Source organism: Jatropha curcas, chromosome 6 (genome assembly GCF_041381405.1).
Source record: "Jatropha curcas cultivar XTBG-Jc1 chromosome 6, XTBG_Jcur_1.0, whole genome shotgun sequence".
Lineage (NCBI taxonomy): Eukaryota > Viridiplantae > Streptophyta > Magnoliopsida > Malpighiales > Euphorbiaceae > Jatropha > Jatropha curcas.
Genome location: NC_143156.1, coordinates 25,051,406 through 25,075,531, shown reverse-complemented (window position 1 = coordinate 25,075,531; position 24,126 = coordinate 25,051,406). Strand labels below are relative to the sequence as shown.

General features: G+C 31.3%; 1 protein-coding gene across 2 annotated transcripts; it reads right to left on the bottom strand.

Moving 5' to 3' along the window:
* Positions 1-2,511: 2,511 nt before the first annotated feature.
* EMB1997 (para-aminobenzoate (PABA) synthase family protein) lies at positions 2,512-11,784 on the bottom strand. Of its 2 annotated transcripts, none has more exons than XM_012230947.4 (14): positions 11,338-11,784; positions 10,817-11,185; positions 10,544-10,675; positions 9,913-9,980; positions 9,619-9,683; positions 9,124-9,190; positions 8,207-8,494; positions 7,989-8,115; positions 6,532-6,857; positions 5,672-5,751; positions 5,344-5,446; positions 4,393-4,475; positions 3,273-3,890; positions 2,512-3,153 (listed from the first exon to the last, which is right to left on the bottom strand). In XM_012230947.4, exons 2-14 carry the CDS (start codon positions 11,166-11,168, stop codon positions 2,673-2,675), a joined length of 2,790 nt encoding a protein of 929 aa, XP_012086337.1. In that variant the 5' UTR covers positions 11,169-11,185; positions 11,338-11,784; the 3' UTR covers positions 2,512-2,672. The 2 variants fall into 2 exon arrangements, with proteins under 2 accessions (XP_012086337.1, XP_012086346.1); XM_012230956.4 differs by having other exon boundaries at positions 11,513-11,784.
* Between the last annotated feature and the right edge of the window lie 12,342 nt (positions 11,785-24,126).

Below are 24,126 nucleotides of genomic sequence, written 5' to 3'. Positions count from 1 at the left end.
ACCCCCAACTCTTCAAGTTGGTTTTTTTCTGGTTAGGTGATTACTTCTGGTTACGGAACAGCCAATTTAAGTGTTTTTGGGATTAATGTGGTAGGTGGTGAAGTAATTTAAGTTTAACTCTATGACTTACCCAATAAATTTACAAAAAAAAAAAAAAAAAAAAAAAAAAAAAAAAAAGAAAGAAAAATAGTAAGAATTAGGTCATGAAAGGAAAATTCTTCTAGTAAGCATAAAAAGTAGGGAAAAAAATAAATTGATCTGAGTTATAAATAAATTAAAATTTACAGAGTTTAATTTTTAAAAATTAATTATAAAATTTCTAATTTATGATTTTTATTAACATTTTAATTATTCCCTCACGATTTCTATTAACACTTTAGTTCCTTTATTTTGAATATAAAGACAAAGTGTTAATGGAATTATTATTTAAAAATCTCATCGTTAATTTTCAAAAATAAAAATTCTTGTATATTGATTGTACTATAACTCAAATATCAATTTATTTTTCTCTTAAAATGTATTGAGATATAAGCAGTTTAAGCACTTTCAATTGGATTAATCTGACTTGGTAATTGTAGTTTTTTTTTTTAACTAAGGAAATATTAAAAATTATTTAATAAAATTAACCGTTTTGATAACTATTAACTCCAATAAATTCCCTATCTGAGTAGAAGGCATCGGAAGGATCTTTAGACCAAACTCATCCGTTCACCTCATTAGCAAAATAATTGGGTTTGCCTCTCTTTAATCAGTTGTTTGGCAAAAGGATAAAAGTTTAGAAACTAATAATAAACATTAGGCACAGAGAAAAGGTTTGAAATATAAAGTACGGGAGTAAAAGAACTTATTTTAATAAAATTTGGCACAAATTGATAGTTTTCAAAGAATTTTATTTAGTTTCAATAATTATTATTCTAGATGATAAATAAACTGAAGCAACATAGAGTTACATTAAAAATTCACTTGGTGAAAGAGTCTAGATCTAATCAAAATATACACTTAAAAACATACCATAGATTAATGATTTGAAAATATACATCAGAAAGTCTTGGGTGATTATTGATTTGGTTTAGGTTGTATTTGACGACAGCTTTTAAGTAGCTTTTAGTTTTTTGACCAATCAAAATATTAAAGACTATTTTTTGATAGTATTCAGTAATATAGCGTTTAAACTAATTTTAGAAATTAAAACATCATTTATAAAGCGTTAACTATGTAACATTTAACTTTTATGTAAAACTACTCAAATAAAAATATACTACTAAAACAGTTAACAACTACCAAAATAATTAATTTTAGTCAACAGACCCTCAGCGATGATAGCTGATAAAAGGTCGCTTAGCGTTAGATGGATTGCTGCCAAAATCTTAGTCTCTTTATATATTATAAAGTATAATGCATATTTTCTTTTAATTTTTAAAGTAAATATATTATTTTTTAAATGTATTACATAAATAAAAAAATACTAATTAAATTTTTTTAGAAGAATATTTAATATAGAAATTTATTATTTTCAAATTACTATAAATAAAAATGATAAAAGAATGTTAATTTGAAAAAGAAAATGTTAAATTTATTCTTAATAATTATTTTTTATAAAGTTAATAAAGTCTAGAACGTCAAAATCAGCGTGAAACAAGAAAAATTACGCGCGCGCTCCACTCCCATACCAAGATTCAGCCAAAAACATGTCCATAATCATATATCATATCTCAATAAAAATAATTTTCTTCTCTCTCCCTCGATGAGGAGCAGCTAAGGGTGACCCGCCCCCTTAACAAATATTTTTTTAAAAAAAAAAATCACTCATAAAATATTAATAAATTTTTATCTTGTCCTCTAAAATAATAAATTTTTTCAATTTCGTCTTCGAACTCTCCAAAATTTTTTTAACCTCCTAATTTTAATTCCTATTATTGGCTCCGTCATTGCTCTTCGCCTAATTTTAATTCCCTATATTCCTGGCTCCGTCATTGCTCTTCTCCTAATTTTCCCTCCTATTCTTGGCTCCGTCATTGCTCTTCGCCTAATTTTAATTCCCTATATTCCTGGCTCCGTCATTGCTCTTCTCCTAATTTTCCCTCCTATTCTTGGCTCCGTCATTGCTCTTCGCTTAATTTTAATTCCCTATATTCCTGGCTCCGTCATTGCTCTTCTCCTAATTTTAATTCCTGGCTCCGTCACTGCTCTTCCTCTTACTCGCAGGATTCAGAAAATTGGTAAAATTGTCAGGAACAAATTGCTAGTCCAGAATCCAGATTGCTACCTACACTCACAATCCAGCATGCACAAAGTTCCAACATGAATTGGCAATAATCATATCAACTATAGAGCACCTGCACTTCAGCTTCAGATGTATGTTCTTGTTGGACGTTTCTTCAATACTGTCAGGCATGCTCTGCTGATTATTTTAAGAATAACAGCATCAGCTTTCGGATATCGTCTTGGCATTGGACTGTGAATACATTCGCACCAATGAAAAAGAAACTTTTACCTCTGACAAAATGAATGTGAACTCAATAAAAGGGGAAACATATCTTTATTGACAAAAAAAGGGAAAACAAGAGATTTCTGGATTTCCTCAGGTCTCCCCAGATCTAAGTCTGCTTGTATGATGTAAAAAGGATAAAAGTACAACAGACTCCTAATATTCTACAATGTTTACTCTGATTCTATTGAAATTCAACCACTGCCTTGGCTGGTGCTCGCGTTTTCAGTAACATTTCATTATACTCATCCTCGGGATTTGATAGAGCAACAATGGCCCCTCCCGCTCCTATTGAAGCTTCACCATCATGTATTACAATAGTTCTTATCACAATATTCAGATCAAATGTTTGATTATATGAGAAAAATCCAATAGAACCTGAGTAAATACCCCGGGAACAACTTTCAAGTGAATCAAGAAGTTCCATAGATCTCAATTTCGGAGCACCTGTCATTGAACCACCTGGAAATGCAGCTCTAACACAGTCAACTGCATTTATGTTGGACTTCTTCTTTCCTCGAATCGTACTGACCATTGTATGCACAGTTGCATATGATTCCACATCCATAAGATGTGGCACATGAACCGAGCCAGGTTCACAGACTCGACCAAGATCATTCCTCAAAAGATCAACAATCATCAGATTTTCAGCTTGATCCTTTTCACTGTTTAGAGAGAGAGAGAGAGAGAGAGAGGGAGTCAGAATCAGTTCATCCCAAGGAGAAGTAAGCAAATCTATTGCTTATCACACAGAGAGAGAGGGAGAGAGAGCATATTCTTATACCTGTATTGCAATTGCCATCTAAGCTGTTCATCTTCTTCCTCTGTTGCACCACGAGCTATAGTGCCCTTAATGGGCTTCGCTTCCAGAATACCATTTCTGTCCAAACGCAAGAACCTTTCAGGTGAAGAACAGCAAATGCATAAATTTTCATTTGAAAAATTAAGCCACGCAGCATATGGTGCTGGGTTTTTTTCTCTAAGGTGAAGGTAGAGTCCCAGAGAATCTATATCTTGAACTCTTTTTCTTATCTGAGTAGTGAGACACAATTCGTAGCTTTCTCCATCTCTAATGTATTTCAGACACTTGTTCACATCTTCCATGTACTGCTCTCTAGACTTCATAGCATGAAAGCCTGCCTTGCATGGGAAAGATGTTGTGGGTTGTGATGTCTGCTGCTCTAACTTCCTTGTAGCAGAAGCTTCTAAATGAAGAAGCTTCTGTTCAACATCATCCAACCATGATGAATTGGTTCCACTTTCTTCTTGTATGGACATAATATAAACATCATCATAACGATGATCAATGACTACAAAATTATCAGCAAAGAAAAAGCAAGCATCCGGCGTTTTAGATCTGAAACGGTTAGATAACATGCCGCATTCAACTTTAAGACCATATCTGCATAAAAATGAAAATAAATAAAAGGCAGAACTAATATCAGTAAATCTAGGAATGCTGAATACATAGTAGAGTCTAGCATGCAAGCTTGTCCAAGATGAACTTGAATAATAGTTGCCAAGCTCATCCAAGCTTGAGTAAATTCAAGCTTAGGTTCAGATGACCAGACCAAGCCTGAACAAGGGAGAGCTTGGCTTGCCTTAATTTGTTTGCAGCTCTAAAGCTACCCTTAAGCAGCCAAAGCAAGGTCAACAAAACTCAATTGAGAGGAAGCCAATTAGTTGTAGAAAAATTTCAAACAAGTATGTGTATGTTACATAAAAATATATATAAAGGAAGATTATGTTTGACAAGGAGCGCTCATTTAACATGTAAAGCAAACACCAGTAAATTCATGACACCAATCAAACTAGATTGAAAACATTTAACATGTAAACAACTCTAGTAAATTCATGACATCAATTAAACAAGATTGAAAACACACAAATCAGGATAAACTTACCCTATATAACCAATATATCCACCATAAAAGTCAAATGGCAGTCCTTCAAAATCTTTTTCATCATAACGGAATGATAGGAGTTCCTATGAAGAAGTAACAAGAAAGGTCAATCAAGCAACGACCTAGGAAGTATATTAAGACAAAAGTATATTCTTTTATTCAGTATGCGTGTGAAACCAGTAGAAAACATATTTTATTCCCCACAGTTTATATGCTTTGTGCATGAAGCTCCAGGATGCATACGCCTTTTGGGGCATACACATTTAAAAACAGTTCATGAACTATGGGTATCATTCCCCACATAGAGATGCACAACCAAAGTCCCCAGTGCCCTCCCCTTCAAGAAAGGAGAAAAACGGAAGGGAGAGAAAAGAGAAAAAACATAATGATTGGTTGTGCAATATCCAATAATGTTAAGAAGGTTGTGAGATAGCATGACCTTGTGATGAAAAATCGTAGCCATTAAGTAGAATACTACCAACCTTTTACAGCATACATGAGAACACTGCCAGAATGGATGACTAGATGAATGAAATATAAATATCAAGTTACTCTTGTTGAGTCCACGGAATATTACAGCAAGGCACATGCTGTTATATTTCCATGGAAATGATTTCTAAAGAATACATGAACTCGATTGACATTGGACAGCTATGTGTGCAACATACTCACAGCTTCCATCTGCTGGATATTATTTCCTACAATTTGAATAAAATAAAGAAACAGTGTTCTTTTTTTTTTTTTTTTCTAGAAATACTAACATCCCACTTTAAAGCATGATATAAGTTATGGATGATGAAAGTATTTTTGTCCTGCATTGCTAAAAGTATGAGCATTTCTTGGCAAATCAAATCGGATATTGCTTTAGAATGAAGCCACATGAACATGAGGTTCTCAATACAAATTGGCAACAGCATGCAAATAAACCCATAGGAATCATGCAATTATTACCTGGTTCAAAAAATCAAGAAAACCATTTTCCAAATAAATGCTATTAGTAGAGCCTCGAGCATCTTCAATTGACAAATAACCGCCACTTTTAAAAGTCGTATCACTGAAAAATTAATGCAGGATTGATCATTGTCCTTCTAAGGTATATACGACACATTACTTTTTTCATATAAAATCTTGCAGCCAGTATAGGAAGAAGCACTCAGATACCTAACTGGATATTTAATACAATGAAACCATAACAGACTCACCACTAGAGTACATATAAAAACCAAAAAAAGATTTCAAGTATTTTGCAAAATAGCTGATAAGACTAATTTGAACAAACCTTTGATCTGACAATCTAAATGTCATTTGCTTCCAAAGTGATCCACCTTTACCCCCCATAAAAGAAAAGCGTGCCCTTCTCTAAGCATTCAAAGCACAAAAACATATCAGAAATCTAGCATGGAAAAATAATAATTATAATGAAGCTGATGATGATAACAATACATATCAGAAATCTAGCATGGAAAAATGATAATTATAGTGAGGCTGATGATGATAACAATAACCAATAAATTTACCAAGACGAAATATAAAATGGTGTTCAACCTATAAAATCACAAAACTGTAAAGTACTTGTGTTGATTCTTTCTTCAATTGAGTTTACATATTCTTCCAATCACACATATTGCCAAACAAAATTCAAAACTAATCTTCATTGGCAGTTAGCAGGTAAACTTCAGCATCTATAACTACATGTATCAATCAATATAAATGCAGACTCATATGGCTCCATAAACAAGTTTCTCCAGCAGTTTGAAGCCAATGTTTATATAATAATGTGTCTACTTATGCATGTCAAACATTCAATGACATCACTCAAGCAAATACAGACTACCTGGTCAAAGTTTAATCTTCTCCATTATCTACCCAATTTCATACCAAATAGTGATTCCAAAAGGAAGTTCTGGTTAAGGCCACCGACAAAACCAGGATGATCAGATGAGCAAAAACTATTTATTAAAGAAAGCATCGGTAGTATGACCATACTACTAAAGGGATGCTCTTAAGCACCAAATTTTTGCTCATTATTAGCAACGAGAGAAAAAAAAAATAAAATATTCTTCATTAGATACTAATAATCAAAGATACTGAGAATTGCAATTGTTAGCTTATAGATTATTTTAGCCGTAAGAGGAAAACCTTTTCTACCGAGGAACTGTCCAACCAGAAGGTATTATTAGCTTTGTTAGCCCCAAATAATTCGCAAAATATACTTCTTGCTCCACCGACTTGTGCCAGCAACTGATCAAACTTCCTCCATTTCAACATCAAATGCTTTACATTAATGTTTGATTTTGGAAAACTCAATATACTGGGGATGCTAAAACGAGTCTTCTCATCTGGATTGCCAATTAATTGCTTTCTTCTTGAAGTTTCCCTAAAGGGTCGAGAATCTTCAATGCATTCTACTGACACAGTTCTAGGAACTCCATACAGCTGACTAGCATGAGGCACCTGCGTGCATGCTAAAAGAACTTATTGCTCAGAGGAAATTAATGGCATTAGGGTTAATTAAATTTATGTTGTCTGAACTTTTTTTTATTTTTCCTATTTTGGTGTATGAACCGAAAAAAATTTGCAATTAAGTGTCTGAACAATTAAAAAAACTATAATGAAGTGTATTTGACTGGATATTTAGCCAGACATTAAATTAGACAATTTTACTCAACACATGATATCAAACATGCACATTCATTCAATTCATCTCTCTTTTTACATTTTTCTTAATTTTTTTTTTTTTTGTCTTATATCTCTTTTCTCTACAAAGGTCTCAAAAGTTCTATATAATTTCTTTCAATTCCAAAACAATATAAACAAAAAAGAAAGGAAAACAAATAAAAAAAGAAGGTAATAATCAAGAAAAATAAATAAAGAAAAGCAATTTGTAAAATAGTTCATTTTGATTTTCAAGTGAGAAATTCCGGCTACATTTACTTAATTGTACCAACTTATTAATTCCAACACTTAACTGCAAATATTTTCTGTTTAGACACCAAAATAGAAAAAACTAAAAAGTTCAAACACAAAAAACATAATTAACCATGGCGTTAAAGATGCATTATCCAAATGTAAATGGTATTGTTTTACGAGTCATGGCAGACTAATGCCAAATAGTTCCAGAAGAAACTGAAAGATATGGAAGGAGAGTGAACCATTAATCAATGCATATGTAGGTTGTAGAAGGTCATGCTGGGCCACTATGTTTATCAATAAGTTGTTGCAATGAATAAGCACCTCAGGTTTTTAATATACAAAATATTTTTAATCCAAAAAAAAGTACGTAGGCATGCCAGCAGGAGTAGGACAAAACCAAAATGTACAGTAATCCCCAATAGACAGTGCACCTTGCTTAACAAACTCAAGGAATGATCATCTATCATAGAATACACAGAATTCCCCTTGCTTCTTTGCTGGGAAGCTGTGCTCGTCACTCAAACTCATGAAATTCTAGTCATAAAAATGAAAACACTTACCGTGTCAAAGCTCACCCTCTAAATATATGCATGCATGTGAAAACAGAGAAACCTAGCAGAGAAGAGATTAAAACAAGTTCACTTACAAAAAGCATAAATTGGCTTAAAAGAGTTTCAGTTTACCAGTATAGAGGACATCTCTCTCGCTAACAAATGTTGACCTGAATCTCTCCCAATAATCTCGTGTCATGTCTCTGAAGTTTTCAAATATTTGCCTCCCATGACAGGTTGCAATACTCTCTGGATGAAACTGAAGAATGAAAAAAAAAAAAAAAAAAAAAATGTAACTCACAGGAAAGCAAATCAGGGGTTACAGGCTACAAGACAATATTATGACAAACCTGTAAACCATAGTGAGGCCTGGTGGAATGCATAATGCCCATGAGAATTCTTTTGCTTTGCACTTCTTTAGAGTGGTTAAATGACCAAGAAGTTCCATTATTTAATTCTGGTGAAAAAATATCAAAAGAAATGCTTGGTCTAATCTGACTCTCAGAGGCTCCAGGCATAAGATCAGACTTCTGAGACTCAAGGAAAGAATGTGTGCCAGTAGTTGTAGCCCATGCAATTGGTACAAGTTCCTTTGGGAGTGATTCTGCATCTATAACAAGAGAATGATATCGAACCACCTATTATAATCAAAGTGCAAAAACCATTTAGTTGCGATGATCAAAAGCACCACATGGGCCCCAATAAAAGCAAATGAACTATGAAGCCATCCTGATAATTCTAAGGGAGTAGCTTCAACCTTGTAATACTTAAAAGTACAGAAATTCTAAGAATAGAACAGGAAAGCATACAAGCATAATTCTTTTCTACATTCATCTGTTTGACAAAATAAATCTAGCAATTCAGTTACAGATAATTTAACCTGTAGTACAACATTTTTATTCTCATTATTCAAGTTTCCTAGCTCTAAAGCGTTCTTCCAATTTGTTCATTAAGAAGAAAATGTTATTGTATTCTTTTAATTGAAATCAGTCTCTTAACTGTCTCGTCATGATAACCTTGCTAATTTTTTTTTTTTTTTTTATATTGTATCAGATTGAGCATGAAATACTACGAAATAACAGAAAAGAAGAAAAAGAGCAAAAAAAAAAAAAAAAAGAGCTATTTTAAGATATACATCTCTTGAAAAAAAGTCAAATATCACAACATTGTATGTAAAAGAGTGTAGCAACAAATGCAGTTATTTTCCTATTTCAAAAAGTTGTTATAAGGACTTATTTTCCTTTCTCACATAAGTATAGAAACTAACCTTGAATCCAGATTTTCTGCCAGAAGGAATATTTTGGAAGAGTCTGCACCCATCATGCTCAATTTCACTGTAAGGCATGAATAATAACATCAATTATAAGGGAAAAGAATTGCATATAAAACCATATGGGAAATATGAATAACACTTTATTCATGAATAAAACCTATGCTATACTTTACCATGGATGATGTGTAATAGTCAAAGTCTCAACGACAACACAAATCCAAAAGATAGATTCAATTCATAATACCAACAATGTAATGTACAACCAAGGCTCCAACTGGAATTGATTTTAGATGTACTTTTCAGAACTGCATTTGGATTTTTTTTTTTTTAATTTTTTACTGTTTTTGATAAATCATGGGTTGGGAATAGCTAAGAAATCTAGCTGTTTCCCAAACCATGGTGTGAGAAACCAAAAACAATTTGTCAATACCAATTGAACTGCACTACCAAATATCAAACAAGATAAACCAGATAATTTATTCAATTTACCTCATACGCCCATGGACCGGTTCAGATGCATGGACAATTTGAGCACCATGTACATAACCCAAAGCCTGCGATATTAAAAGTCTTATTAAATTCAGCAGTAACACAGAGATTTTAGTAAAAGATTTGTCCACAGGAAGGGAAAGTTAATAAACATACAAATGGGAGGACTGTTTCAACCAAAAAATAACAAAGGAACTTGACAATAACATTTTAGTTCATAGAAATATAAACCAGCAGTAATGGTCAATAAAAAAAGAAGTGCAAGCAGCATAAACAGGGCACAATTAAAAATACCTGGTGTCCAAGACAAACACCCAAAATAGGAATGTCCCTGCACTCAAGCAGCAACCGAAGACATATTCCTGTAAGATTCAAATGGACTCTAAAAATGGAATCACATAAACTTCACACAAATATAAATAGTAAAATAAACTCTGTTTGCAATATCATCATTATTGCATTGAAGAGTGAAAATCTACAAGTTTGGACAAGGACCCCTTCTGAAACTCAGCTAAAGGATTTCTCCACTGCATTTTCAGGCCTTGCAAGATCTCAATAATCAAAATTCAATACCACATATACCCATCTAATAACAATAACAAACAACAAACAGTGTCATTTACAACTTTAATTGCAGTGACAAGTAGGTGAAATAGATGCCATCTCAAAAAATACAAATATAGACAGAGCGTATGTCATAATTCAAGTCCACTGTATCATGTCCAGTCTCCAACAAATTTTTGGCCTAAGCAGAGGATCCTACAATTGCCATATTTTGCTTCCACTTTAAGTATTTCAACTGCTGCATTTTAAAATAGAAAAGGGATGGGAACTGGTATATTTATATTATATTATAATAAATATAAATATTTCAGTAGACATCCTTTTTTTTCTATTTTATAACACATTAGCTTCTTAGTCGTACCTATATCAGCTGCACATGTTGGAGAACCAGGCCCAGGTGATATTACAACATTATCAAATGCTTGTTCCTCGTACAAGTAGTGCCAAACTTCCTCCCATGTCCACTCATCATTCCTCACCACCACAGGAGGCACTGAAATAAATTTGGAAAAAAAATGTCAAAATATATGCTATATCATTATGAATATGCTTCGAATAAAAAAAAAAAATTCCACCTGAGTACAACAAAAGAATAGCAAGAAAAGATAGCTAGCCAAATAAGAAAAATAATTACCCCCGTTAACAACAGAAAGCTCCTGGTAAATGTTGTATGTGTAACTGTCATAATTATCAATCAATAGTGTCCTCACAACTTCCAGCTTGGGACTAGACTCCTCCAGCTTTTTCCTTCCCATGAAAGACCCTTCAAGATGGCCAGGTATTAAATGGCTAGAAACCACCATTCTTTTACAATTACAATAAGATTCTTGAACATTCTCATTCTTGGTAAAGAACCCAATTCCCATAAATGGTTTTGTATATTGAAAATTGGCAGTATTGCACTTAAGACCATTGAAACAAAGACTTCTAAGATCCAAACAAGAAGAAGAAGAAGAAGAAGAAGAAGAGCAAACAGCAAATTTCATCTTCCCTTTACTTGAATCTGCAAGAAAAAGAAAGCTTCACATAAAATAACAGATCCAAGAAAATGAATATCTTGAAAGAAGCAAAGCAGAATATGATAATAAGCAGTAAAGAGATCTTGCAAAAGTGAATTCAAGATTCGTATGAATAGAAAGAAGGTGAGAAAGAGACCTTAGAACATGTGCGGTGGGGTAAACAAGCGAGCAAGAGACAGAGAGTAACGAGGGCCTTATAAGGGGTTCTTTGGATGTTAGGTGTTTGGCAGTGGTGATGATGACGGTGGGGGTGGTGGTAGTGGGTGTTGGTGAATAATGTACTTAGAAGAGAAGAGTTAGGACCCACGTACTGTAGATTGGATTCTGGTGGTTTGAACCGTCAAAGGGTCAATTGAAACTGGCGGAGGAATCTCTGTTTCTTGGTGGGATTCCTTGGCCGCCTACCATCCACTCATACCGGCTTTTGTTTTTTTTTTGTTTTTTCTCTTTTCATGTTTTGTTTGGTCTCAGGGATGGAAAATGAAAATATGAACGAGGGAGGGAAAGATGGCATTCATCCTTCCTCTGTTTGGGTAATTAATGACTCAATAGATGCAACTAAACGGTACCGGAAAATTCTTGCCTGATTAATTAGTACAAGGGTGAACAAATTTTTTTTTTTTTTTTTTTTTTTTTAGAATGGATGAATAGAATTTTTAATTAAAAATCAATGTATACGATAGTATTATATTTATTTTATTTTATATATTTTACGTTTTCATAAATAAATAAAAAATTATTGTGTTCTCCTGATTACTGATGTGGCGCATCCTTCAGTAGAGAAACTCTCTAAAATTTCAAAATTTTTTTTTTATTTGGTTGAGAAAATCTTGTAAATTGTCTGGGTATTCAATACTAAAATAAGATTGTTTTGGTTAAATGATTTAAATGATAATGATTCCCTAAAAATTATATTTCAGTATCACTATTTCCTTAAAAATTAAATTTCCTAAATTTGTTATTCCCTTCAAAATTGAATTTCGAACAATTTTTTCTCTGTTTTCCTTCTTAATAAGACACCCATGATTCCCTAAAAAATTTAAAGATGATTATATTTTTTTCACCTTTCTGAAATGGGTGTTTGCAAATTGCAATTCACACACTTCTTATATATAGCATTTATCTATTGATCTACTTTCTTATAATTTTACATTAAATTCTAATATTTGGTTCATTTTTTGAAAGACATACAAACATTATTGGGTTGAAAAATTTATCACCATTCATTTTTTTTCTATTTTCTTTCGGTGAAAAAATATTAATAGTCTCATTTACTCCATATATACTTATTATTTAGTATTGGAGAGGGCATTCAAACTGAGTCAATTGTCAAATTTTTAGTATTGGTGCACGTTCTATTTTAAGTAGCTTTTAACGTTTTGACAAGTGAAAACATTAAATACTATTTTTTATAGTGTTGGTAACATAACGTTTGAATTGGTTTTTAGAGATTAATGTAACGTTTATAAAAAGTTAATCTTTGTAAAGTTTAGCGTCTTATAAAGCTATTTAATTAACAGTTAAAAGCTACTAAAATAACTAATTTTATTGATCAGACTCTAAGTATAGGTCTTATGTTGATTAAGCAGTTATTGTTTTTCAATGTTGTTATTGGAACAATGAGAAACAAATAGAAGTTAATAATAATAAGAAGAAGCAATTTTATTAAACCAACAAACCAAACAAGTCTTATCTTTGATTTTGGCCCCTTTTACCTCCACCTTCTCCATCCTTCAAACCAAACATAGTGTTAAGTAGAGGAAGCTTTGTAGTGTTGTTAATTGTCATGTAATGGCTTAAAGCACAACAATTGTCCCTTGAGTGTGCCGCTTGGCAATTGGATGCTCCACTCCTTACATGCATATTGCCATGCAATGAATTAGTAGTACACTTGGCCCTTGGATATCCCACTTGGCACTCTCTTTTTTCATTAGATATTGAAACTGTAAGCTGTTGTGTTTTCCAGCGACTCTTAGTTGTCAACAGAAAATTTATGTAACTGCTGGATTTCTAATTTTTAAGAAAAGAAAAAGTTGTGTATGAAGAGGGAGAGGACGACAAAAATATGTCATCATAGCTCACGAGGAAAATCAGCTTTCAAACTCTTTAATTGCACCGACTGGCCTAAAATTGAACGAAACGGTAAAAGTTAAAAAAAAAAAAAAAAAAAAAAAAAAAAGTTAGTTGTAGTTATAACCTCTCCATGTCAAAATATATGTGATATAAGTCCTCAAAAATAAAAAGTTTTGAATATTTTAAAAAAATAATAAATTATTTTATTATGATTTTACTTTTACTTATATTAGATATAATAACTAATTTCATAAGTTATCCTTAGTTTCGAGATAAACGAATCTAACTCATAAATTACCTTTGATTTTGAGATAAATGGTAATTTGGTCAAAATCTTAGATTGTTAATATGATTTCTTAATTACTTTCTTAATTCTCGTGCAAAAACCTTAAATGATTTAAATTTTGAGACGAAGGAAGTGGTTGTTTAAAAGTGTAACATGATTGATGAATTATGTGTTATTAAATTTACAAAGTATTTAATTAGATGTGATCTAGTTGGTCTTTTTTCTCATGTCTTATAGAAGATGTGAAAAGTGAGAGATCTCGAGTTCGAATCATCCCCACCACAAAAGTTATAACCAATTTAGTAAAATTTATTCAAATGGGAGGATTACGTTTACTGTATAGGCTATATGTTCTCTAGATCCACTCGGCCTCCTATCTATCCAAAACAATTTACAAACTATTTACCTGGGTATGAAAAATTACCATATTGGGAGAGTTAATTTACAAACTATTTACTTGGGTATGAAAAATTACAATGCTAAGAGAGTGGCTTCTATATGAGCTACAGTAATCGAGTCAAATGTAATTGAAGTCCGGTGGACTTTCAAATACAAATGCTATAGACTAAAAAGAAAAATTTACAACGGAAATAATCTGCGGAACGATTCGTTCCAAATCACGATACTATTACATTGTGTTTTAAGTACAAAATGGACCCGTGTATAATAAAAACTATAACTACATAGTACATACTCTTGGTATACGGATGAGCGTCATTGAAGAGAGAAAGGGTACCATTGTAATTGCATCATCCATTTATAACAGAAAAATATTGTGCCGTCAGTTTAGGGGGGAAATTGATTGAAAAGGGAGCTGCGTATTTCAAGCTAGAGCAAATCGGAAGGACATATGTTAGCCGAAACACCATAAGATTCAGCTTTGTATAATCTCTTCCAATTTGTATACTCCACTGTCATTCCAGATAAGCCTCTCGAATTTTTGCTTCTAGAACTCTCCCTCCATTTTCTTATGGTCATTCTTCATCGAAACGTGATCTCTTCCACTCTAATTTGTCTATGGGTTGCTTTGTGTTTTAAACAGCCCCACCTCCATGCCTCGGCTGGGTTTCTTTCCATGGGAATTATAGATTTATAATGTACAGGGATTCAGAGCTGATTTGATTTCGTGAAAGGGAGCAATGATAGACGAAGGTTTCGCAGAGTTGTCTTCTAGAAAAGAGATCCAATAACAGTCCTATTTTGTTTTTTTTTTCTGCCATCATTACCCCTCCACTTAAACATCAAATTACATATACTACCCTCCTACATAACTTATGTGCAATGTAACTCAAGTGCTTTACCGTGGCCCATTTTAACATTATAAAATGTTTGTGCGGTGGAATGAATCGTTCCACCTATCAGCGTCCAATTTACAAACCATTTATAGTCACGATAATGATTTACATAGATTCAATTTGTAGGTTCACTCATGTATCGAAAATAATGAAAAATAATTTTTTAATGAAATAAAGATATTTATGTCCATTTATTGTAGAAAAAAATAAAATTGAAATAATTATTAAAAATTTTTATTTAATTGATTTAGATCTATGGACAGATGTTGGATCATATCTAGATAAATTTTATTACACACTGATTAGTATATGAATTCTTACAAAACTATAATTTATATCAATCAAATATATAAATTTACTTTTAAACTTATACATAAAAGTCCTGTGGTCTCTTATACTTTCGAATTTGTGGCCTCATAACCTTAATTTTTTTGTGCTATATGCACGTCTGATCACATTAAAAAATGGGAAGTGAAATACGTAAAGTGAGCAAGTTAAGCCACGTAAGTGCATCTTACATGGGAACCTAATAATAATAGAAAATGTTGGACATGTTGTGTACCTAATAATAGAACACATTGCAACCTATTGTGTGTCTATTCGTCCATTAATTTCCATTTTCTTTTCTTCAATCCCAAAAACCCATCTCCTTCAAAACTTCAAAATTTCATTTTGAATAGCAGCAACGACGCCACGAAACCCAAAACCACTACTAAGAAAAAGAAATTTCTTAAAAAATCTATTGGTATCTCAAATCTAACAATAACGAATCAATAACTGTTAATTCCAGCAGCATGGAAAGTAAAAAGATCATTTTCCTTAAAGAAGAAAAGGCGTCATGGAGTCCCAATTGCTAGAGGTAGACCAGATCTATCACCTTGCTTGTCCTGCATCACCTGTGCATTACAAGCACAACCCAGTGAAGACCATAAAGACAAATGTGGTAGGACATTGAAAATGCTAGGATGGGCCAAGAAAGAAAGTGTGTTATGGTTCTTTTAATCGTACAATGGCTTTGTCAGATCTAGAGTCAAGAGCCACGCACCCAACCATGCACACCGCAGCAATTTTTATCTCGGTCGCCAGCTGCCAATTTAAAAAAAAAAAAAAGAATGGAGTCAGATAGTTTCTTTGTTTTTTGAAAGTTTTAGGAAAAAGAAACAAAAGGAAAGAGAAAGATGAGATGGAAGTTTTATGGAAAAGAAAACAAAAGGAAAAAGAAAGGTGAGATGGAATCTACCATGGCAATGTAATTGCCAAATATATTGCTATCGGTCTAAGTCATTTCGAAAATATAGGAGGCCACAGTACAGTTATGCGCAAGTTCAGGAGCAATTTATATACTCGGCCAATTTATACTCGTTAGTCCTTAACTATACAATAAACTTTTTTTTACTATCCATACTTACAAGATACAACTCAAACTAACTACATAAACTACAAATAAGGCCTTTCAATATAACAACTGTGGATTAGGCCTTAATTTGAATTAAGAGACATGTTGTACTTTCTAGCCCGCGGGACTTAGTTGAGTAATTATGCATTATAGAAAGATTAATTATATAATGCGAGGATTTGAAAATAAGCCTTTTCATTTACCAACTTTTCACCTTCCTTGTGAACTATAAAAGGGTTGACCCCTTTTTATTTGGAATGTTTAAATTCAGCTTAAAGCATATATAACAATACCCCAACGTTTATGCTTTTAATCTTGTGGCATTTCAACCATTAAAAAAGTCTTATCATGCTCTTATCATTTCCAATTTCATAATGCTTGTCATGTTGGAATAGCAAAGAGTGAGTGCAAAGGCGTGAGAGCGAGTGAGTGCTTCTTAAGTTTGCCAGCGTAGCACTCCAACGACTATATACAATACAAACATTCAAAGTGAAATCTCCAATTTCAAAAATCAAAAATTTCCATGAAAGTCTCCAATTTGATTTATCCCAAATTGTTCTATTGCTCCTTCGAGTAATCTTTCTCACTCTATCTTACATTCTTATTCTCACCATAATTTGTAAACATGATGAGTTTGTTTTAGGGCTCCTTGTATTGTAAGAGAAGGACAACCGACTTAGGTTTTTTGGAGGTGCTCTTGATATAGCAATGGTTATCCCGCCAGATTATGATATTTAAATATGCAATAGTGGTGAGATGGTTGTGATGAAGCACTCAAACTATACATTGCACATGTATATAATTCATATTTAATATATGACAAAACTCTTTATGTAGTCTTAGATAAAGTTTAAATTGAATTGCTAATTTATTTTTAAAAATATTTAATATATTATTATATGCCCAAACGATAAGATGTAGTTGTTGTTATGCTTACCAAAACCCTCGCTGCCCAACCCATTTTCCGTCCAACATCATTCTCACGGATTTGAGTAAAGAAAAGGTAAATATATATTTAGGTTGGTTCAAATTCCCCTGCTTTCGGGAAGTTCACTTTCTACAAAGTAAAAGTTTAGGAAATGTGAATATGTTTGGTTGATATGTTTCCTTCCCAGGAAATAAAATTGTGTTAATGAAAATTTTAAATATGAAATATCAATAATAACCCTAATATGAATTTGAGTATATTAATGAAATAATTCATTGAAGAAAATCTACGATGCACATTTTATATATATTTGCCACCATTCAACTCACGTTATAATTAACATATAATTTTTTTTACATAGTAATAAACAAAATATTATCATAATATTTAAATCCAAAATATTACAATTTTTCATGTGTACATCCCAATTTTTAGGTTTGTAAAGGAGTCGAGTGATATGTGCAATTCATGCATACATATTTATATCTTTACCTTTTAGTTTAGTCCTATTTTAGGGACTTTCAATAAATTAAAGTTTGTTTTTACATGTATTGTACATATTTTGCATTTATTTTGTCTAATAGTGTAGATCCCACTCTTTTTCAGACAATAATCCTAAAGCAAGGGGCATTTCAAATATTTTTTACTATTTCAAAATAGCAAGAGATGAAGGCGGTTTTCACAGTTGGCACACCGGCTGTGCTTTATTCTTGAGAGGGACAGAAGCATTCTATTACATTACACAATCAGTCTGCCGACTGTGTAATTTACACTACCAAGTCAGAAGCAAACTCACGCCCGGTCAACTAGCCATGTAACTCTTGTCTACCTGTATAACAGGCCGTGAATTTGGCATAGTGAATGCACAACATGAAGCACAACCGGAGCACCAACCGTATATTTTCCTCGTTTAGCAATTGAAAGTCGGAGAATAGGTCAAAGATCTTTTTCAAAATGTCTTTGTAGATATTTTCAGAGCAATAAGAATAGGGAGAAGGGATGCAGATATCATCAAGCAAGGCTAGGGAACAATATAGATTAAGAAGACACAAAACTGCGTTTAGCTCGAAGATCTACTCCATAGTTAGCAATTGAAACAAGATTTATATCTTAGTTTTCTTTCATGGGAAAGGATGGTTCTAGAGTTATCCTTTCCTCTTAATATCTTGATTTGTAATTTGATTATGAATAATGAGTAGTTCCCTTAGCTAGTGTTGGGTGAAAACTCATTTGAGCAATAATTATATAATTAGCTCTCCTCATTTCTATCTATTGGATGTTTCTTTTGATTTCAGTGCGTACTTAATGCTTATGAATATGTTAAAGCTTCATATTTGTATGAAAAGAAATAAGAGGATGAAGGACTAGAAAGTGAAGTCCCTTGTTGGATTGACCCACACACAAACCTAGGAGATAGACTTAGGAATGAGCCATTCCTTTGAGGAATTAGAGAAAGTCAGGGAGATTAATGAGCTTGAATCATCATTACACCATGAAAGTTAGTGTTCTTATGGTTCTGGAACGTTTATGTTACTTGGAAGAGAGCATAAATATAAATGGATTTTTTTTCCCTTCAAAATGCATCTCTTAATAGATTGAAAGAGGAAATTTGGTCCATAAAGTTGTTCAATAGTGTTGATCCCAACACTAGTGCCTTTTCTTTATTGATTACATAAAATCTAGCTACCTTTCTTATTTCAATTACTTCTTTTTTGATATTCAGTTAATTTAGTTTTGAAAGATTTTTTTTTTCTAGACAATATAGTTTGGATTTTAGACTAATATTCAATCCCTCCTATCCCTGAAGACGATATCTTTTATATACTCCTTGCACGATTCGTACACTTACGGAATCGCTAACATCGAGCCGAGCCGAGCTTTGGTGAGCTCAAGCTTGGCTTAATAAAGATATACCAAGCTTGAGCTTGGCTCATTTAAAAATAGTCAAGCTCGAGCTCGACTCGGGCTCGATTTGATAACCATAAACGAGCCGAGCTCGAGCTCAAACTCGAAATCTATTAATCAAATGACGTCATTTTAATATAGATTTTTAATTTTTGTCTTATTGAGGTAGTTCGTGAGCTTGACTCAGCTCAATAAGATTAGCTCGTGAGCTTAGCTCGATAAAGCTAGCTCACGAGCTTATTACCTAAGCTCAAGCTCAACTCATTTATTAAACGATCTCGATAACTAGGCTCAATAAGCTTATTGAATGAGCTCGAGTGAGCTTTTAGCAAGCCAAGCTTCGAATAGCTTATGAGCGGCTTGTCTCGTCTACAGCATCCAATTTTAGCATCCAAAATATACATATCATATATATATATATATATATAACTTCACCTATATAAGCAACTATTTGTTAACTCCTAATGCATCTTCACTTGCATAACCAACTATTTCTTAGCTTCTACTATATCATTTATCATCACATTATATAAAGAAGTCATAATCTAAATATTAAAGGTCATAATATTTTAAAGTTCTAATAAATTATAGATTTTTAGTGATTAATAAACTAAGTAAAAGTGAATTTTTGTTTTTATAACTTTTATATTTTTGGTGAAAATGGTAAAAAGGGTCAATTATTCAATTATTTCTCATGGTTTTATCTCCAAAAAACATTAGATATATAAATACTTAATATTAAAATTCTCATTCTCGTCTTTAATTTCTTTAATATGCTATAGATGGAAAATAGTTTAATTTTTAATTTGTTATTTTAATTAGGCCATTAGTATGAAGATTATGATTATGGCCCATGTTACTAATCATAGAATAAGAAAAGTAAAGGATTCGTTGTCTTGTTATTGTTTTAGTGACTTAAAAACTTTAAAGACAGCAAATAGACATACAGGTTTTTTTGTAAAAGGAATTTGCAGAGGAATAGTGAAAACTAGCTGAGTTGAGCTAATTAAAATTTTTAATTGGGAACACAAGTTGGACGATTCTTTGATTATCACATGATCTAATATGAGAATGTAAAATTTTATGGTAAAAAACACGAATCCATATGAAGAGATTAACAATACAAAAATCAATTTCATGTAAATCACTGATCTAGCAAATAGAATATAAATAAGAAAAGAGTAGATTACTGGCAATGAAAACTCTCAAACTATGTTCTAGGAAAGGCGATGCGCTCAATAAACTCGTATCAACTACTCGCCTTCTTAGCTTTGAACTTCTAGCCGCTTTTAAGAAGACCCTTTAAGCACAAGTGCAGAGAATCTTAATATTATAACTAAATCAAGAATCAATAATTAATAAGAAATTAAAGAGATGCTCACTTGAGGTTTGGATTCCTTTCATTTGTAGAAATTCCTCTGGTTTGCTTCTCAAAGAGAGGGATTTGAAGATTTATTTATTTATTTTTTTTTTTTGAATACAAGGGTTTGGAAAGTTGGATGCAGCAACGGTGAGTGTCAAATAGGAAAGAGGGCAAAATAGAGATTGTCAAAGGGCAAAATAGAGATTGTCGAATTTGTGGAGGTAGGAAAGTACACTTCCTTGGGTCAAGGAGAGGAAGTAAGTTCCCGTGGGCCGTGTGGTCAAAAAATTCAACGCTTCAACTTCCCAGGATATTCTTTATTTCCGAGAACCAAACATGATAAAATTTATTACTTTTCAAGTTCTAGAGTTCACTTACCCTAATCAAATGAAGACTTAGTACTTTTTTTTAATGGAAATATATATTTAGTACTTTAACTTGAGTTATAATTACTATTTAATCTCTCACTTTCCGAAAAAAAAAAAAAAAAAATTCTAATGAAAGATTAAATAATTTAATCCAGCTAAAATTTAGGAATTAATCATTATTATCAAATATGAGAGATTAAATAGTTATCTATATCTTTATTATATATAAATGTGGAAATAGGGAGGAATAATGGAGTTCCGATAACGGCCTTGATAAAGTTTGGAATATCTTAAAATAATTTTAGTTATAATTAATTAGAAAATTACATTTTATTATTTGATTGACATAATTTAATAAAAATTATTTTTAATAAATATACATGATAATGATACATTTAAAATTTTTTATATTTTATTTTTTAAATATTTGATTCTATTTTGATTATAATTTAAAATATTTTATTTAGGAGAGATAAAAAATAAAAAATAAAATATTTTTATTAATATCTTTTTGTTTATATTTGTATGATTTGATTGAATATATTGTTTTAAAAATAAATTTTCAAATAGAATAAATATAATATTTTATTTAAGGGAAAGATAAAAAGGAAAAAAATATACTCTTCTCTTTTTCTGTATGGTTATAGGTAAAGTTGATGGTTTATTTGGAGAAGATAAAACTTTTCTTTTATTGTAATTCTTTTATTAATTGATTAACTTATTTATTTATTTTAAATTTGCAACTTAAAAAAAAAAAGAAAAACAAAATTATATTCTAGCATGATTTGCTTTGTAATTTTCATTTATTGACTAGGCTATAGTCTTTTTTTTTTTTTTTTTTTTTTGTCCATCAATATCAAATTTCATTAAGTCATGGCCTTTCCACTTAAAGAAGGAGTTGATTTTTGAAATTCAAATTGATAATTTTTTAATATAATTTGTTTCTTATTTTTTAAATATATATGTTGAGTTCTGAAAAGAGCTATATTCTTAATAATAATTTTTATTTTATTTATTTTTTTACTGAATTAATTTTTAACTACTATTACTTTAATTTAGTAAGAGATTTCTATCTCCCTTACAATAAATAGATTGTCTCTTGATAATTAAACATTTTCAATTTTCTTGATATTTTTTCTATTATATTCTAAATTTGTTTGACTTAAAAGATATGAAACTGGAAAAAACATTAAAACTATATATTTTTACTTTAAATTTTAAAAATTTATGTGTATATGCATATATTCCTTCCTTTAATTAGGGGTGAGCATAATTCGAAAAAAAAAAAGCCGAAAAACCACATTGAACCAAAAAATTTCGATTATTTGGTTCGATTTTTCGGTTTATGGACGGTTACAGTTTGTAATTTGAAATAATTCTGGAATTTCAGTGCGGCTCGATTTTAGGAAAAAAGTTTTGCAATTAGCCGAACTGCAAATAAAACCCTTTGTTTTGATAGGAAGGAAAAAGCTTCCATTTTTTTGACCTAAATCTTTTTCACTCTTCTCTCTTCAGCCTTCAATTGAGCCGTCCCCCAAATTCTCTCTTTTGCTAATTGTTCATCTTCTCAAATCCCATTTCTCAATTCTCATCACCTCTCTCACTCCCTTGGCCAATCTCTTTTTCCGGCCGAAACCCATCACCTGAAGCTGTTGATCTTGTTGTCTACTTCAAGTTAACTTATACTTTTCTTCAATTAGATTATATAGTTCTCAGCACACCTTTCTCTCTCTTCATTTCCTTCTTTGTTTTTAGTTTGATAATTTTGATAGAACTTTGCTTATCCATTTTGATTTATATAAAACTTTTGCATGTTGACTTTGATTAATACATAGAACTTTTACATATTGATTTTGATTAACGATTCTATTAGAATTTCTTGCATTGGATTAGTCTAAGGTCATTGTTATTTATTTATTTAGTTTGTGGGTTTGAGTTTAATGTAATGGTATTAAGGAATTTGCTAAATTTTCACGGAATGTTTTGAGCTAAAATGTTGAATTAATATGATTACATGGAGTTGAAAATCACAATTTTGAACGATTCAAATTAATTTTGGATATTTGGTTAACCGAACCGTTCCGAAATAGAAATTTGCGGTTTGGTAAGTTCGGTTGTCACATTAAAATGGTTTGGATCTATTACTAAAATTCTAAACTTTTTGGTTTTCTATTTTTCGGTTTGCGCCCAAATGCATACCCTTACCTCTATTGTACCAGTTAAGTAATACTATCACTATAGCCAAAGTAATTACCATTATCAATTTAGATCATTTTCTTATCTCTTACCTAGCAATAAAAAATAATTTATTATATTTTTCATTATAGTTATATATAAATATTGATTTGGAGTTGAAGGCAAAGGGTCGGAGATCGAGAGATGACTTGATTTTCTTTTTGGGCACTTATTAATTTTAAAAATCAAAATTTATAAATTAAAGTGAAGGATTAAGTCTAAGGATTGTGTTGAATTTTTTTTTTTTTGCGACCACTTTATTATAAAAAATAAAATTAAGTACATAAAAAAGCATCATTATAAATAATATGTACGGTAAAGTCTAATACAAATTAAACACTTGTATTTATTTTAATCTACATAAAAATTTATATTTTAATATTATATAGATAAAAAAATAAAACATATACAAATATATAACCAACATGGTAAAAAAAAAAAAAAAAGACTAATTTCTTCTAAAAATATTTAAGATATCAATGCTCCAAAATTATTGGATAAGGTTTGTTTTGTTTATGTTTTTGTATCGACCGTTTTTGTTTGTGTGGAAGTAACTCAGAATTAAAAAAAAAAAAAAAAACTATTGGATTTATGAATTATGACTGGCTCAAAATACTCCCGCCACTAGTTCTATAGTATTTTTTTTATATTTATTAAATATAAAAAATTTTTATCTAGAAAATATATTATTAATTACATAATATAAAATATTTTTATTTTTTATTTAATATGTGAAAAAATTTGTACTTATATTAATTCCTAGAGGGCATTGAAGGAGGCAGACAATGTTAGATCTTCAAATAGACTTGGTCATTTTCCCTCCAAAAATTCAAATAGCAGGGGACTTTCTCCTGACCTTGACTGGCTAGCTATTACTACCTTCTTTGAATGGACTAATGTATGTGCATTTAATATAGGTTTGAATTTATTTGCTTCAATCATCTATCTAGTTCAAAAAGAGCCACTAGCCAATGCATAGACTTGGTCTAGTGTCTTTTAACCTTTTATTTCTCCATTAATGTTTGATCTATGTTTAGTACTATCTCTATTTTACTTTAATAGAAACTTTTTTTTTT